This window comes from Ipomoea nil, unplaced genomic scaffold (assembly GCF_001879475.1).
Source record: "Ipomoea nil cultivar Tokyo-kokei standard unplaced genomic scaffold, Asagao_1.1 scaffold0188, whole genome shotgun sequence".
In the NCBI taxonomy this organism is placed as follows: Eukaryota; Viridiplantae; Streptophyta; class Magnoliopsida; order Solanales; family Convolvulaceae; genus Ipomoea; species Ipomoea nil.
This window is the reverse complement of record NW_017616616.1, coordinates 2,697,931-2,715,749: the sequence shown is the minus strand read 5'-3', so window position 1 is coordinate 2,715,749 and position 17,819 is coordinate 2,697,931. Positions and strand designations below refer to the sequence as shown.

Below are 17,819 nucleotides of genomic sequence, written 5' to 3'. Positions count from 1 at the left end.
TATTCCCAATTGTTGAACTCTGTATTCACAAATCACAGAACTATATTTTCATAATTTGATAACTACACAGTTTAGAAATTATGAATCTACAGTACAGATATTATGAATCTGCAGTATAGAAATTATGAATCTACTGTATTTAAATTATGAATCTACGGTATAGAAATTATGAATCTGCAGTATAGAAATTATGAATCTACAGTATATAAATTATGGAGTATAACGGTGCCACTAACAACACCGTTACTCAACCACATGAAAACGGCGTCGTTTGAAACCGTGCCCACCTTGCAAAGTGGGCACGGTTCCACAACATAATGATTGACTTCGATATTCTCCAATCATTATTTCATGGATCATGTCTATATGAACCATAAATAAAACTACATTTTTAATATACTTAATACCCATTTTAGTCCTCCGACTATTAGCTAATACACGATTTAGTCCCAAAGTATTAAAAGTACCCAATTTAGTCCTCTAACTTTTAAAATGGTACCCAATGTGATCCTCCATTAGAATTGTCATTTATCCACCGTTATTTTGAAGGGCATAAGTGTCATTTTAGTTGATAAAGCACATTCCTTCCTTAAATGAAGTGACACCATGCTCCCAATAGAGTAGGCTCAATCTCATGGAGCGAAGTAGAGACAAGTCCACTATGCTCAGCATCTCCAATAGCATCCTCTGATTGTCCATGCAGTGGCTCGATCGCTGGAGGGGCCTCGAACGACGTTAACCAAAGGAAGAAACAGGTTTGGACCAAGTAAATTGACTTCATTGCCCTCAAAATAACGGTGGATAGACGAAAATTGTAACGGAGGACCATATTGGGTGTGATTTTAAAAGTTAGAGGACTAAATTGGGTACTTTTAATACTTTGTGACTAAATCGAGTATTAGCTAATAGTCGGAGGACCAAAGTGGGTATTAACTCTATTTGAAATTATACATATTGTGAATAAATATATGTGAACATCACTATAGGTATTATATTATGATAATACCTCTTCATCCTTTTGTAGTATTGTAATTATACTAGAACTTTGTATATGTATATATTATACTGAAGGATGATTAATAAAAGATTTGATGATTCTCTGTGTTCTTGTCTCTTTCTATTTATTCTATATTGTATTCTTGAGTTGTAAACGATACAATGTTCAAGCGAGGATTCATCTAATTTCACAACAATACCTATGTAATTAAGAACTTTTTCTGAGGATATAATAGTCCAACCATGTTCTATTTTCTTTCCAATTCTTGCCGAAAACAAAATACCATTCGTGTACAAAATTTGCTTTCCTCAACTTTCAAGAATTTCATGAACCAAACAACATATATTAACATACATTTTTCTCCACTTTTAAAAAAACCTTTTCCATAAAAATTGTTCTCCATCCAACCAAACACCCCTTAAATTTCATCTCAACTATTTGATATATATAATTTTGGTACTATTTACCTACTTTTATAAATTGTGTGTGTGTGTTTTTTGTTTTTGTTTTTGTTTTGTTTTTTGTTTTTTAACGTGAACATGGATTATTCTACTCGTTAACGACAGTTGACCATTACTCTGATCTGGTTGCCAATTGTCAAATAATGTAGGAAAACTAACATTATTAAAAGAATATCACCCGTCCATTGACTATATACGTGTGACTACATTATTGCATGTTTCTCCTTTCTTCTTCTGTTTTTCTTTCTTAATATATTTATTTTATATAACGTGATAAATCTACAGCTACTACCCGAATATACGCATTGGATGCAATAGCACCCCAATCGCATATGATAAATAAACTGTATTAATAAAATATTATGTGACGGCCTTATTCAAAAATGTGTTGGTAAGAATTAAACTCGTGACTTTCATGATATTGCATGTCTCTTTCTCTTTGATGACGGGAGAGACCTGCAACTACTGTCTAAATGTCTGCATTAGATAAATCTTTTTTTTTTTTTTTGAAAAACTATATGTAATTAATTCGATTACAAAGATTTTGACAAAAAAATTTACACAACTTTTAAGTATAAAAATCATGTTTTTCCCATTTAGTTATTCGGTCCTCCCCGGATGTTTCTCTCCTCTGATAGGGATGAAGTGGTTAGGCAAGGATTCTCAACAATTCAACTAAACCAAGTTGATTTGATTTAAATACAAGACGTGACAATCATTTTCTAATTAAGAGGAAGAATATTGTAACTAACAATTAATATATAAAACCAAAAATATCAATTGCCATACCCACTCTCTGCCATGATCCTAATTTTTATATCATCTAAATTAAGCATTAGGTGTGGCACTAATTTAGGGAAAAAAAATATTATATTCGTGAATTGCCACTCACACTTATGACATTTTATGGTGAATTGAAATTTAAAATTAAAAAATAGAAACTACAACAACTAAACACACAAAAATAGCTACATCGTGAAACACAAAGATTTGAACTCATAACTTTTGGTATGACTTTACTATCAAATTGAAAAATATGTTTCATTTTAACTAAAAACCTAAGCTGATAGTTAGATTGCACATTTATATTTATATATATATTATATGCTCAACACATACGATCTAGATAAATAAAAACCATTCACCAATTAAGCAGCTTGGTTAGCGTGAGTGATTGTGCACTGCACTTTTATCTCTTAAGAGATGTTAGAAGTTCAAATCCCCTCTTGTATGGAAAAATCAATTTGATGAGCACTTTATCTCTTAATTGGACCAGTTCAGTGAGAAATGTATCAATCTGAGTATGGTACGGACTTAAAGGGATGTCACCTATACTTAGAGCCCTTCAAGATATCCCGTTGTCTAACAAAAGTAAATTTAAAAAAGACCACTCACCAACATCTATTTTGTGAACTTAAGATAGACCTATCCGAGCCGAGTCACCCAAAATTGAAGCTTGAAATGCAAGAAAAATGGAATCTCGACATATTATGAGCTTATGATTATACGCTACGAAAAGTCAACGTTTTCGATGGACAAACGTTAAGCATGTTCAAACATTAGGTGGCCATGCATGCATATAATATTATCATTAAAACCCATCATAATAATTGGGAAATTATTAATCTTTAGTTACAGCTAGCCGTCTTTAATTTAATCATTCCTTAATTATCTTCTCCTGCCTATATATAACTATATAATTTCGTCTACGCATCATCCTTAAGTTCAACATTTCATATATACACTAATCACAACATCTTTAGAGATATATATGGCAATGGCAACTTTTGTTCTTCTCTTCCTCCTGCTGGCTTCTCCGGCAGCTTTCGCCAAGGACCACATCGTCGGTGGCGACGGCGGGTGGAGCCAGTCCGGCGATTACACCACATGGGCAGCCAGTGAAACGTTCACCGTTGGCGATAGTCTTGGTAAAGTTTATTTCATCACATTTTTATTATGTACTATAAACCTAACGATTATATCTTTCTTAATATTCATACCAAGACAAAACCTCCTATAAGACCGTCTTAGATCATAGCTTCTTATTAATGAGACCGGGTAAATTTTTTTAATAAATATTACACTTCTCCTTATAAATATTACATTTCTATATAAATCTTAACAGACTCAGGAAAAAAACTCTGAACTAGACATTTTTCAAGTAAGAGTCAAATTACTTAACTCGATTTGGATTTGAATTAGTCTTGGGATACATGCAAGATGTTATACTATACAACAGAGTTGCAAAAATTAGGTATAGACACCGATTAATCGGCACCTAGGTGCTAGGGGGTCGTCCTCTTAAGCGCCCGCGGCGCCTAGCTATTTTTTCAACATTGCTATACAGACACAAAATTTCTATTTAAGAGTTGACTCGAAAATTGATTTAATGAAAATTAGTTTTCTTGCTTTTTTGGTTTACCTTATGGTCATTTACGGACTAAGGATCTCAAATATATATATATATATATATATATATATATATATATATAATTAGTTGAATTATTAAGTTGGAGTTTTTATGAATATTCACTATCAATTTCATGAAACAGTGTTCAACTATGGCGGAAGCCACGGCGTAGACGAGGTGAGCAAAGACGACTATGATAACTGTAACGCCGGAAACGCCTTGCGATCTTTCACCGACGGGAAAACAACCATTAAGCTAAGCAAGGCCGGTCCGATGTACTTCATGTGCCCCAGTTTTGGCCACTGCCAAACCGGTATGAAGTTGGCGATCAATGTCCAGTCCGGCAGCTCCTCCACCCCCGCCGGTGGTTCTCCTCGCTCCTCCGGCACCACACCCTCCACCCCCTCCGACTCTGATTCTCCTCCCAGCACTCCCACCCCCGCCGGAAAAAGCTCTCCCAACGGTGCAGTGGTTAGCTCCGGCGGCATCTTTGGGTTTTCGCTTGCCTTGGGAGCCTTGTTGGCATTGATGAGCTAGGCGAGAGGCAGTGCGCGCGCGGCTATATATACATTTGTTTTCTTGATTATTAATTATGTGTGATTTTTTAAATTTACATATTGTGGATTAATTTTGTAATTTGATTTAAGAAATAAGTAAACATAAAGCTATTTGATTAACCTTGTTTACGCAAAGGGTGTTGTTCAATTCTAAATGGTTTGATGGTTTGATTATGGGTTTGTTTGGTAAATGGTTGTTAGATGATTATGTTTGGTAAATTTGTATTGGTCAAATAAGTCAAACTTGACTTATAGGCCAATCTTTTACCAAACATAGAATAAGGGTTAAATGCATATTTTGTGTAGAGTGATAAGAGAAATATATTTTTTAGGTTGAATAATGAGAGAAACTAAAAAGGCAAATTAGTATCAGTATTGAGAGTGAATGGGAACGGAACGGAAGTATGTAATCTCAATTGTAAGGAGTGGTATATATATATAGTATCTAAAGTATGAAATCTTTAGTTTTTTCTCCCCTTTCGTTTCCCCTTTTTCCCCGTTTTCGGTCCTTGCTTCATTGCTTGTCTGCGTTCCGCTATTGCTTGATTAAGCATTGCTAGTAGTTCCCAACCCTTCAATCCTTCCTCGTCCGCGAACCTAAACTGCATGGATGTATATATACGTAAAACATCAGATCTAGCCACGAAACCCATAGCTAAACTCTCAAGATGAAGCAATCTACTCACAAGGAGAACGAGAGAGTAGATCCAAATCCCCGGAGCGTCAGTGAAGAATCTCATACTGAAATTCACAGAGTCGATTTCTTGCCCCGCAGCAGCTCTCGCCGCCATTTCTTGGCTATATAGCATCACGTACACCAAGATGAGTACCAAGTACAAAAACGTCTGCCACAACACAATGGAAACACGCTAAGAATATATATAATGGACAACATACACAAAATTGAAATGCTATATATAGATCCTAGCTCATATGATGCTTACCGCTAAAACCAAGTAGACATTGAAGTAGTAGAAAGCGTAGCCCGTCCATACCATTGATAGTATAGTAGAGTAAAATGCGGCATAGGAATAAATGGCAAATCTTTCTCGTCCTCTTACCCACCTGGTTATTGTCCGGAAAACGACCACGCACAGAGTATTACCCAAAAGAACAGCAATGATGTAACTGCAAATTAAAAATGACATCAGATTTTAGATACAAAAATTCATTCAAGTTTAAAGTCTAATTCATGTTTAGGATTCAAATCTTTACTTTGGATCAAAGAAGTTGAGGTAAGGTTGAGTGCAAGGCAACCAAGAAGCCCCCATAAAAAATGCAGCAGCATACAGAGAGAAACTCCTGAACACCTATATATATATATATATATATATATATTGGAAACAGAAAAGATAGTATATATGAGTGTCCAAAGGCCCAAAGATAGTAGGTACATAGAAGCCTACAAATTAGATAAGAAGCATGTTCTAACCAAATTGGTCAGGTTATTAACTTGGTCACTATAAGATTACAATAAGAGTGGCCTTCTTGCATTCACTAGAAACAAAAAAGATAATAAGAAGATGATCTTGATCCATTATATACCTCGTAATCTCGAGGCGTGGCAAAAAGACAAAACATGCTTCCAGAAATTCCAACAACAGTTAAGGGCACCCCAACGTCACCCTCAGATTGGAGCCATAGTCCAGCAGTCATGGATGTACTAACAAGGAAAAGTGTAGAGTAGAGCTGTATGTGTTTCCAACAAGGCATAAAGAAAGGATCGGAGTAATTAATTAGCAGACACAAAATGAATGATATAAACACTTTAAATGAATTCAAGAATTAATCAACAATAAAAGGAAAGAAACACAAACAGTAACCATCAAATATTAATCCTCAAGAACATGGAGAAAAAAAAATACAGAATAGCATTCAATAATCATATATATAACTGCTACAATAATATATTTTCCACAAATTCACAAACAATCAACATTGAAGAAATTACACATTGTCTAACTATTATTTTACTTCATGCTTATCAACATTTTCTCGAGCAGCATTTGTGCATAATCAGTATAGATTCCAAAAATTCAAAGTTCAAAACCAGAATCTCTTCTGAAAGAAACTCTGTCTTGAAATATATATACTCAGCAAATTAGAGGTCAAAAAACAGAAAGAGAATATATATACAAGTATACAACTGACATAAATGTAAACTGCGTATATGCATAGTTGCAAACGTATACATAAAAAGAGATCAGAGAGAAATCAAAGTATATTACTTCGGCGAGGATATTGAAAGTGTCCTGAGAGAAAGCATCCAAGTCCGTTAAGTTTTCGAAGTTGAAGCACCGACGGAAATATGCTTTAACAGCGGCTACTGCACGGAGTATCACGGCGGGGAGAGGCATTTTGCAGAATCTGCAGAGACGAAGAAGGAGCGAAGTTCTGTGTGGAAGGAAGATATCAGAGCGTAACTGAAAAATAGGAGCTCTGGCCTCCGGCTCCTTTATAGAGTAGTTAGTTCCGGTAGCAGGGTAAAATGGGAATATTGGAAGTTGGAAGAAGCAAGAAGCAAGTTGGAAGAAGCAAGCTCAGTATGAATCCTCTACTTGTTTCATCTGCATAGTATACTATATTGGAAGAGAATGGCAAACATGGAAATAGCATCCTATCAACTTACAGCAAACCTCAAAAGGAGACATGACTTCCCAACTCCAGAATCTCCAATTAGCAAAAGTTTGAAAAGATAATCGCTGTAAGAAATGGCACCAATCAGTTTCACAGATCAAATAACTTGCAAAAGGTCAAACAAAAACACTGCATTTTCTCAGGTTTTACTTTCACAAGCCGAAAATGAACTGTCTGGACAATTTTACTAAGAAGTATTTTTTTTTTCTCAAATACAACAAAATTGAATGAATATAATTAAACAAAAATTGGATTTCAGCTTACAAATATTCTAAAGTATAGGGTTATAAATTCGTTAATGACAAGACCAATAGCGACGATCCCTGATATACGCAGAGATTAAAGAGCTACTGATAATGATGGTGACGATAAATTGATAGTAACAATGATAACAACAACAATGAAGTATATAACTATTTGATGATGATGATAATTGATATTACGCAAAAAAACAGTAGAGAATGAACGAGATAATACTATAACGTACTAATCGGGATTCATTGCGATCTGAAGACGATGAGATCAGTCGGACACTGAGGTATTTTCCGGCGAGAAACGACCGGAATCTAAACTATGCGCGAGTGATTTAGATGCAAATGTTGGATAGAGGTTGGGAAGAGAGTCACAGGCGCACAGAGCATTGAAGGTAGTCATGCGGGCACGTAAAATGGCGTTAAAATCTCAGTGCCTTCTCTTTTTGTTCTTTCTTCTTCCTCCTTCCTTCTTTTTTTTATTAGCGAGTATTATTATTTTTTGGCAGAAGTGTCAAATAGCCCCATCTACTATCGCGAAGTGCTCAATTTACCCCACGAACCAAAATATAGTGTAATTAGCCACATGAACCATCTAAATTTGTTCTAATAGCCTTTTTCGCAGGTTACAAGCCAGTTGCCTTTCCATTCTTCTGACGTGGAAAACATTCTTAATGACATGGAATATATTATTTAGCTCAAACCCTAGTAGAACACGTCATTCTTTCTTCTCAGTTTATAAGACCTGAATCATCTCCACGACCTCAATCCCTACAAATCAGCCCGTTCACTCTTCAATCTTCCTGACCTCAATCTTCTCCGTTCAGACGACCTGAATCGCAGGTTACCACGTCGTTCACTCTTCAATCTCCAAGCGCGTCTGGGCTTCGTCAACAGATTTGGGTGTGCGAATTCTCGTCATGTCATCATCTTCGGCTTCATCTAGCGTGCGACCTAATTTGGAGTATGATCCCCCTATGTACTGTAGGTGTGGATTGAAGGCTCCAATTTGCACAACCCGAGATTCTGGGAAGAAATTTTATGGATGTCAAAGGTGGAAGGTGCGTTTATATCCTTAATTTTATAGATTGTTGTTAATTTTTTTTAATGAGAAAAAATTGTTTTAAATTTTGCTCAGGAGGGTGTTGGGTGTGGTTTTTTTGTTTGGAAAGAAACTGAAAATGCAGAGGGAATTGAGGAATTGAAGAAATTGGTTGCAAGCATGAGGGCTGATTTGATGACTGAAATAGGTATTCTACGTGCAATGTTTGAGAGTGAATTGCAGCGGACGAAATTGAAGGAGAAGAAAGCTGTAAAGAGAAAGTGGTTTTTGATTTGTTTGTTAATTGTGTTAGTTTCTGTAAAGAGTCTGTATGATTTTTAATTGTTTTAGTTTTAGAATTCAATCGAATGGCATGTATGGTTTTTGTATGAATGCTAATAACATTGTGCCAATGGTAATTGTGTTATTGCCTTAGCCAAACATTGAGCATTTTTTTTCATTACTGCCAGGGATTCATGTTTGTTCATTTGGTTAAAATGGGTAAAATGAAGTAAAATTCAGCTGTGTTTATGTTAAAATGAAGCAAAATTCTGCCAATACCAATTTAATTGGTTAAAATGGTTAAAATGAAACAAAATTCACTGCAGAATTCATTACCATTCACACATACATTCACTTAGTTTCTGCCCAATTCATTGCCAAATTCACTGCAAAATTGATTGCCAAATTCACACAAACATTCACTGAGTTTCTGCCCAATTCATTGCAAAATTGCATAGCTCATTTACTGCCAAATAATGAACACAAAATTCTGCCAACATAGTTCATTTACTGCCAAAAAGAGTTCATTACTGCCAAGCATCTACACTGCTAAACAGAGTTCATTACTGCCAAGCATCTACACTGCTAAACAGAGTTCATTACTGCCAAACATCTACACTTCTAAAACAGAGTTCAAATGGTAATTCAAACATCTACTGGCTTGTCTACAGAAACAGTTAGACTTGCAAAAATAAAAAATAACATAGTTACAAGCCATATCCAAAACATAGCTACACTGCCAACAGAGAACTACAACAGAGTTAATTCCCTCCACTTGTGCTTGGTGTATTGGTCCTCCCCCTTCTAGGTTTATATATCACTCGTTGACTTGGTAGTCCACGCTATACAAAAATAAAACCAGAAGTTAATTATTTCCAAAGTAACACAACAATAGGGCAAGTAAAGTAGTGAACATCATTCCTTACATTTAGTGTGACTTCTCCAGTGTGTGGGTTTGTAAATATACCAAGCCCAACTTGCCTTCCACCTCTTGCTGCACCAGAATGCCCACCTCTTGCACTTGAACTTGCAGTCTGACTTGGTTGATTAGGACAATAACGTTTGTTGTGTCCCTTTTGCTTACACTGTGCACAAGTCATCACTCTCCCCTTCCTAGATAAATGAGTAGTGGATTGTGAAGGCCTAGGTTCTGATTCTTCTTGCTTTCTTTTTTTCTTAGGCCTTCCAGTCATCTTCTTTGGAGCAGGTGCATGCATCTTATCACTTTGAGTATTTGGCCAAAAAATCTCACCATTTAAGGGTTGAATCACATGTGCATATGTTTTTATATACACATCCTTAGAGTACCAATCATGCACAAACTCTTCTGGTTGTCTTCCTTTGTCAAAAATAGCACAAACTGCATGTGAACATGGGATTCCAGTGAGATCCCAAGATCTGCAAGAACAAGTTCTCCTTTCTATGCTCACCTTATATTGATGCTTCCCCTTCTTTATCTCATATCCATCATCACCATTAAAATCCACCTCCCAACCAACACTTTCAACAATGTTGTCATTTAATTTCTTCATAATAAATGACCCAAATTGGCCATTCCACTTTTTAACTGATGACTTCTTCGCAGCAATCCTCTTCATCACTCCGACTCTAATATCCTCTAACATTGAAACTATGGGTTTAGACCTAGCCTTTAAGAGTGTGTTGTTGAAGGCTTCTGAAAGGTTGTTGTCCACTATGTCACACTTCACCTCTGTCCTGAAAAAGGCTTTACACCACATCTTCATTGGGTATTTGTCTAAGTCTTTCCTTGCATTCAAGTCTATCTTTTCTAATGCTTTGAGTTCTTCCTGTAGTTGTGCTTCTGTGGTAGCCTTAGCACATTGCCAGAAATGCTTTTTCATCACCTTGCCTCTATGACTTTTACTCCAGTTAGCATGAACATGCCTTGCACAATTCCTGTGCTCAATCCCAGGAAATAATTCTGCAATAATAGTACTAAGACCCTGCAACAAATAAGCAATCTGTTAGGATAGTTTCTGGAAACTTGGAATTTTATTTTATGAATGCAGCTACATGTTAGTTTCTAGTAACTTGAAATTCATGGTTTTCCTATAAGATAAGTATATGTAAACACTCTATTTGAGTTGGATTTGCAGAAAATGCATATTAAAAAGGGTTTTAAATAGCTAATATCCAATGACAGTTCATTTAGATGTGAATAAGCTAAATTGGCAACATGTAAGTAACTTGGAATTCAAGTCTATTAATAATCCAAATTGGAATTTTAATACACCAAATTGGCAAACTGTGAAACTATAGGAAAGCCTTAAATGAACTGTCAATTTGAAATTTTAATAATCCAAATTGGCAAATTACTAATGCAATCCTAGTGTTAAACATGTCCAAATTGGCAAATTACCATTAACTATCAAATATGAATGTAGCCACATGTTATTTTAGAAGTAATCAGTGCAAAAATACCAATGCAATCCCAGTAAATAAAGCAGTAAATAAACATGTACAAAAACTAAATTGCATACCTTTTGTTGATCACTCATAATTGTCCAGTCAGTGGTGTCCCACATCCCTAGATCGGCCTTCAACAACTTCAGAAACCATCTCCAAGAAGAATTATTCTCTATCTCAACAACAGCCCAGGCAATAGGATACATTTGGTTGTTTCCGTCCCTACCAACCGCAGTTAAAATCTCTCCCTTCAACATACCTTTTAAGAAACACCCATCTAACCCAATCACCTTCCTACAGCCTTCTACAAACCCTTTTTTAACAGCAGCAAAACAAACATATATTCTTTGAAACACACATGGAGCATCTGGAACAACCCTATTTGTTTCTATCTTAACAGTGCTACCTGGATTTGAGTTGAGACATTCTTCAGCATAATCTCTTAGTCTCTTAAATTGCCCTTCATATCCTGCATCTAGTTTCTTTATAATTCCTTTGATAGTCCTTCTAGCCATGCTTATGGAGATATTGAGCTTTAAATCAGACCTTATGTCATTCTTCAGTTGAGTAAAGCCAATGCAAGGATCCTTCCTGACTTTGTCCTCTAATTTATCTACAAGCCACTTTTGACTCACAACCCTTAGCTTGTACTTTGAATTGCATCTATGGACCAGATTAATTGACTTTACTTGAAAGCATTTGTATCTATCTTCCCACCCTGCACTACAATAGAATGGACAGCCCTCTCCTTTACACTCAGTCCTGACATATTTATGTTCATTTTTTTTCCAATAAATGTCTCTTTTATTATGTACAGCATAACTAATCATTGCATTTTTAAATTGCACATTATCATCAAACAACATTCCTAACTCAATATGAGGTGGATCAGACTTTGGATTATATATAGGATGTCTAGATTTCATCATCTTGGATTGGACCTCTTCACCAACATCATTGTCATTCTCTTCTTGAATGGTAGGAGGATCATCAGAATCATAGTAAACAGATCCATTTCCTTCATGCTCATCAACAGTAGTAGTTTCAAGTTGCCTACCCATAGTTTCTGCCCCATCATCAGGACCATCATTAGCCCCACCATCTGTTTCTTCATCACTATAAGGTCCACCATCAGTTTCTCCATCACTATCTGCCCCACCTTCAGTTTCAAAGTCTGATCCTACTTCCCCTCCTTTTTCTGCCCCAACACCACCCTCATTTCCAAATTCAAAGCCATCAAAATCCAATTCAATATCACTCAAACACCCAGATGGAGCCCTATATTCTATTTCTGTTTCTGCAGTTTGAGGGCAAGGTAAGCTCAAAATAGAAACCAAATCTGGATCATCTAACCCATGTTCAACATATATTTCACACCTCTTACCCTTCAAAGTAATCTCAACTAAGTGCATACTGCTAGCATCATTATTTAAAAGTTTCAAGCACTTAAAAGATTCTTCAGGTAATTTGTATGTTAGTGATATAATGTTTCCATATTTTTGCTCTTTTATGTACTTCATAAGATGTGGATAGCATACCAAGTCTGGGTCAAGTTTTACAGATTCTACTTCTCCACCAACATACTTAAGGCTAGGGGTTTTTATAAAGTTCCCACCATGGTGAATAAGTAATTCAATAGTATCTGACATCCTGAAATAGAATAAGCAAATGCACAGTATAAAAATCACAACTAGACAAAAGTCATCTGTTTCACATGTTCTCACCATTATTAAATACAGAAATTGAAAATCACAACAAACAAACAATTTAAGCCTAGTGTTTTGTAGGACCCCCCACAAGACCTTTACAAGACATTGTATACACAATAGCAGGACCACATCACACACTTTAACTTTTCGAATACTGTAAAAAGAGCAGACCACAACCCTATAGCAGGACCACAACACTTTAACTTTTCTAATATTGTCTGGACCACAGAACAATAAGCATAGTATATTTGTTTTGAGATATTCAGAGCATGACAACAAAGCAAGAAATCAACAAAACCATTTGCTCGTCTATTTATTTCAAAGCAAAGCAAAGCTTACCTAGTTGGTTGTCAATGGCGTCGACGTGTAGTCCACCACCAATGGTGTCGACTTTGGCTTCTCCATTGTCGTTGAGGGGTACTCCAACACGCAGGTCGTCAATGGTGCAGGTCGTCAGATCAATCAACGCTTCTCCTTCTCCAGTGTCGGTGTCGGGCTAGGTTTCACGAATTGGGAATTTGGGAATGCCTAATTTCACGTCAATGATGAGTTGTATGGAAATATTGATGAGTTGTATCAAAATTTTGTTAATTATTGCCACGTAGACAAGCCACCTCAGCGTAACCGGGAAGCGTCATAGGCAACTGGCTCATTACCTGCGAAAAAGGCTATTAGAACAAATTTAGATGGTTCGTGTGGCTAATTACACTATATTTTGGTTCGTGGGGTAAATTGAGCACTTCGCGATAGTAGATGGGGCTATTTGACACTTCTGCCTTATTTTTTTATAAGATATAAACGAACATAAATGAATAAAATTTAAGCTCGGTTCATAAACAAACAAAGTATAAACAGTTGTTGGTTTGTTTGCTATGAGCTCGTGAACAAAATGTGTTGTATTGTTTCTTTGGTTATGGTCTGCGAACATAGATTATTTATTGTTCACGAACGAATTGTGATCATGAGCATAAGCCTATGTTTGGTTATTAAGCGTTCATGAACGTGAACGAACGTGTTCGCAAACGTTAACGAACACGTATGTGAATGTGTTTGCGAATACTAATGAACGCTTAACATACGAACACATTTGTGAATGTGTTTGCGAATACTAATGAACGCTTAACATACGAACACGCTTGTGAATGTGTTTACGAATACTAATGAACGCTTAACATACGAACACGAATAAGATTTTTAAAAACCTTAACACACGAACACGAACACGAACAACCTCCATTCGTTCATGTTCGGTTCGTTAACAACCCTAATTACAGAATGTTTGGTAAATATTGGGTTATTGTGTTTGACTAGTTGATAGTATTAACTGATTGTAAAAAAAATGTTTGGTAAATTATATGTAAAAAAGTGTTTGGAAAATGTTTCTTTGAGTATTTTTTTTTTTTTTTTTAAATTTATAATAGTGATCAAATAAGTCAAAATTAATTGATAATCTAACTATGTTATCAAACAAAGCTAATATCGGTTATATCCAATCCAATTGATTGAGTAATTAATTTAGTAATTGATATGGCTATTAATCCTCTGACTTTTAACCCATCATCATCTATAAACAACTTAAGTTAAAGTTAATTTTTTTATATCAAAAATCTCGTCTCACCAGCGACAGTGAGGGAAGAGGTCACGAATCCTTAATTTTTAAATTAAGATACATAATATAATAGAAACGTTAACCCGATGATATAACAAGTACTCCGTATCAATTAAAAATATAAGCGCTGTACGGAAGTACGGAACAACTGAAAATGAAAAAAAAAAAAAAACAAAAAAAAAAAACAGAAAAGATCAAAAGAAAGCGCAACGTCAATGGAGGGAGGGAAGAGGGAAACTGAGTGCGAGGAAGATGCATCATAGAACAGGTTTTATTCGTAAGTTCATCTCTTCTGCAATTAAGCCATTTAGGAGTGTAATTCTGTTTCAGCTTTCTATTTCCCCCCTTTTTGCTAGGTATATCCATAAATAACACCCCCCCCCCCCCCCCCCCCCCAAAAAAAAAAAAAAAAATCAATTTCAGTGTATTTTAGTTGCTGTGCTGATTCTTCGATTTGATGTCTAGAAAAAGAGTTAGACGAGATGTAATTGCTTTAATTCATAATTATCAAATCTACGATAGCTGATCTTGTGATCATCGTGTTTGGTCGACAAAAAAATTGTTTAATTGAAGCTCAGCATCGGGCGCTTGCATTTTCCCGTAATTAAATACGGTATTGATAGAAATTGTTGAAAATTATAGTTAGATAGGAGCATTGAGTATATACATGCAGACACAAACACACACACACCAAGCAGTTGTTCAATTTCAGCTTATGATCAGGATATATTAAGCGATTGTGAAGTTTCAGTAATTGTTTGAATAAGTTATATATTGATAACAAGAAGCAAAACTAATTGCAATCAGCTATTACTGATGATTTTAAGCAAAATCAATGATAACATTGCTCTGTATGCAATATTTGCCCCTTTTCCTTTTTTTTTTTTTTTTGCTAAATAAATTAAAATAGTTCTGGCTAAGTTGGTAAATGGTGGTCTCAATGGCTCTGCAGTTGTTGCAATTTGTGATCATGGAATCTATGTGCTAGCAATTCTTGAATGCAACTGCTTTATTGCTGTTGCCTTCAAAATGTAAGCTCCCTTCTTCTCTCTGAACACTTAGCAGAGTATATGCTTCCAAGACAAGAAATCATCGCCTCATTTAGCTTAATTAGCTGCAGTAGATGCCAGATTTAGCAAATTCATGATGTAGTCACTTATTGTATCATATTTAGAAATCCTCCCTAGTCTCTTATAACTGTGTAACTCGAGAAAACTACTATGAAATGGAGTGACACTCCCAGAGAGAAAATATGATCTGCAGCCTCCAAGGATGACAGCATAATTTGGATTAAGTATTCACCCATTCCCTCTATTGTTTTTGTTTGTTTGTTTGTTTTTTTAAATCTTTTCTAGTGGCATAGTAATGATTGGTGTGCATTTTGTGCATGTTAATATTGGGGTTGATGTAATAAAGCGACAATTTAACTATTCACCGTGGCAAGTTTCATACTTCTATAAGTTCAACTGTCTGGCAAGTTGCATGTGTGGGTACCTGTCTAGGATTAACAAAATTAATTATGTGATTCAAAAGGATGCTAGGTGTCTAAGTGTCTAACCAATATTGGTGACACATAAGAGACAAAATTGCTCGAGTGTAAGTTCAAATAAAGTCTTTATTACCCCCAAACATATTAATAAAGAGCATCTTCCTTTATTATATTATTTCAGAGTTACATTAAGAGAAGTTGATGAGTAGCCTAGTAATATTAGTTTTGTATATGTCAAACAGCATGGATTGAAGAGGTGAAAGTGTAGGTCCATGTCCAAATTGTAGAGAATGAGAAGTCAAAGGTAGAAGTGATAGTTTAAGAAACTGTCCCTCTGGTAGTCTGGTTGGAGGTTGCCATTCATCATTTGACTGCTTCATTTATTTATTTTTAATGTGTCTATGAACCTTGCTGCTGTGATGTCATTGCCAGAAATGAAGTTGAGAAAATCACCAAAGCCGCCTTCTTTATAGGATAATGGGTTCTGCTTATCCACAAGCTTTGGTGCTGGTCCTACCTTTTTCTCCAGAGCTAGACTGTGCAGGCTAGCAATTGAAATTCGACACTTCTCTGAGTTGACTGTTGCTCTGTGGATGACAGCCTTGTATTGACCATTGCTCAGTACTTCCATTTGATCTCCCAGTTGAACAATTAAGCCCCCTTCTATAACTGGTATTGAATGCCAATTTTTATCCCGGTCCAGGATTTGCAGCCCCTGTTGGTTCTGAAGTGTGATTGATAGCAAGCTGTAATCTGTGTGCGGTGGCAAGCCTAATGCAAGTTCCGGTTCAGGACATGCTGGGTAGTAGTTAACAGCCATGACTTCTGATCCTTCTTCAATGTCTTCTTTTAAGTAAGTGGGATGTAACCCTAAACTTTCGAATATTAGCTCCATTAGCTTCTTTTGCAATTCATGCACTGCTTTTGCGTAGTTCCCTATTTGCTCCCTGCACAAGGAAATATATACTGAAAAATGTTTTCCTCGTATATCTATCTAATTTCGTAATGAAGGATAGTTAAAGAAAATGAAAGAATATATAATTACTTGTAACATGGAGGGTTTGAAGGGCACAAATCAATCCAAGCTGAGATTGGATTGCAGTAGTGTTTGAGGAAGTCTCTCCAAAAGTGAACTTTGTCGTTGACATGATTTAGGCTGGTGCCATATCTCACAGGCTCGTGAACATTATCAGACATCAGCTGCATTTTATCTTCGCTTGGCAAATTAAAGAATGCATTTGCAGCATCTAAGGCACCATTCATGACCAAAGGTGGGATTTCATGGTTAATGACCTGCCATGCATACAGTATATTTATGTGCTTTATGCTTCATACATGTCATAATTTATGTGCAGATCTAGTTAGTAAGTTGCCTTACACTCTGGATGAAACTAATTCTCACATCTACATGACTACATGCATAAAGTATGTGACTTTTACACAATGAGCTCAAATTCCTGCCTTTCTTGGTGCGTGTAGTATTCCATCATGGCACTTATGAGAAATTAGAACATACTACTCAAATAATCATCTAAAATTGCATGCATTGACATGAATGATAGATAAAATGCTCGGACTTTTTTCTTTCTAGGAGAAGCGATAGTTCTCTTACTCTCATCCGTGTTACACTACAGTGTAACATGGACATTTGTTGATATTGTATGTACCTGGAAGAAACCTAGTTCCTTGCAGGCCAGACGTACTTCCTGAACCACCCGAGAGCGAAGCAGAGGATGCTGCATGGAGGAAAGATCGATGATTGGCAAGTTAGAGGAGTTGGTGTTTTGGGTGCAGTTGGGGCGGTCTGATGGCGGGAGAATGTAACTTTTCGGGAGATGACTTAACCCCCTTCGAGTAAGTGATGTTGCACTCGTAAATGAAGCACTTGCTAAAGCAGAGCTCTCCATCATGTACGTTCTCGACAATTTACTCCTTTTGCAGTAGTGTA

At 36.1% G+C, this 17,819-nt stretch overlaps 3 protein-coding genes and 2 long non-coding RNA genes across 10 annotated transcripts; 3 read left to right on the top strand and 2 right to left on the bottom strand.

The window, feature by feature from the left end:
* Positions 1 to 3,160: 3,160 nt before the first annotated feature.
* Positions 3,161 to 4,560, top strand: LOC109182719 (uclacyanin-3-like). The gene is made up of 2 exons (XM_019332887.1): positions 3,161 to 3,386; positions 4,011 to 4,560. The coding sequence occupies exons 1-2, from the start codon at positions 3,230 to 3,232 to the stop codon at positions 4,403 to 4,405; spliced, it is 552 nt and encodes a 183-aa protein (XP_019188432.1). The 5' UTR covers positions 3,161 to 3,229; the 3' UTR covers positions 4,406 to 4,560.
* Positions 4,561 to 4,886: 326 nt separating this feature from the next.
* On the bottom strand, positions 4,887 to 7,714 carry LOC109186547. Its single transcript, XM_019336572.1, has 7 exons — positions 7,550 to 7,714; positions 6,654 to 7,127; positions 5,971 to 6,114; positions 5,641 to 5,735; positions 5,370 to 5,553; positions 5,112 to 5,270; positions 4,887 to 5,027 (listed from the first exon to the last, which is right to left on the bottom strand). The coding sequence occupies exons 2-7, from the start codon at positions 6,780 to 6,782 to the stop codon at positions 4,887 to 4,889; spliced, it is 852 nt and encodes a 283-aa protein (XP_019192117.1). The 5' UTR covers positions 6,783 to 7,127; positions 7,550 to 7,714.
* Positions 7,715 to 14,499: 6,785 nt separating this feature from the next.
* Positions 14,500 to 16,487, top strand: LOC109182766. Of its 6 annotated transcripts, none has more exons than XR_002054411.1 (3): positions 14,500 to 14,650; positions 15,335 to 15,413; positions 16,304 to 16,487. It is a non-coding gene; the product is annotated as an uncharacterized LOC109182766 (long non-coding RNA). The 6 variants fall into 6 exon arrangements; XR_002054420.1 differs by lacking the exon at positions 15,335 to 15,413 and adding an exon at positions 16,114 to 16,175 and having other exon boundaries at positions 14,500 to 14,659; XR_002054431.1 differs by having other exon boundaries at positions 14,500 to 14,659; positions 16,345 to 16,487.
* Positions 16,211 to 17,792, bottom strand: LOC109182745 (protein DOWNY MILDEW RESISTANCE 6-like). The gene is made up of 3 exons (XM_019332924.1): positions 17,539 to 17,792; positions 16,917 to 17,164; positions 16,211 to 16,818 (listed from the first exon to the last, which is right to left on the bottom strand). Exons 1-3 carry the CDS (start codon positions 17,779 to 17,781, stop codon positions 16,248 to 16,250), a joined length of 1,062 nt encoding a protein of 353 aa, XP_019188469.1. The 5' UTR covers positions 17,782 to 17,792; the 3' UTR covers positions 16,211 to 16,247.
* Positions 16,638 to 17,547, top strand: LOC109182759. The gene is made up of 3 exons (XR_002054408.1): positions 16,638 to 16,724; positions 17,047 to 17,142; positions 17,227 to 17,547. It is a non-coding gene; the product is annotated as an uncharacterized LOC109182759 (long non-coding RNA).
* Positions 17,793 to 17,819: the final 27 nt, after the last annotated feature.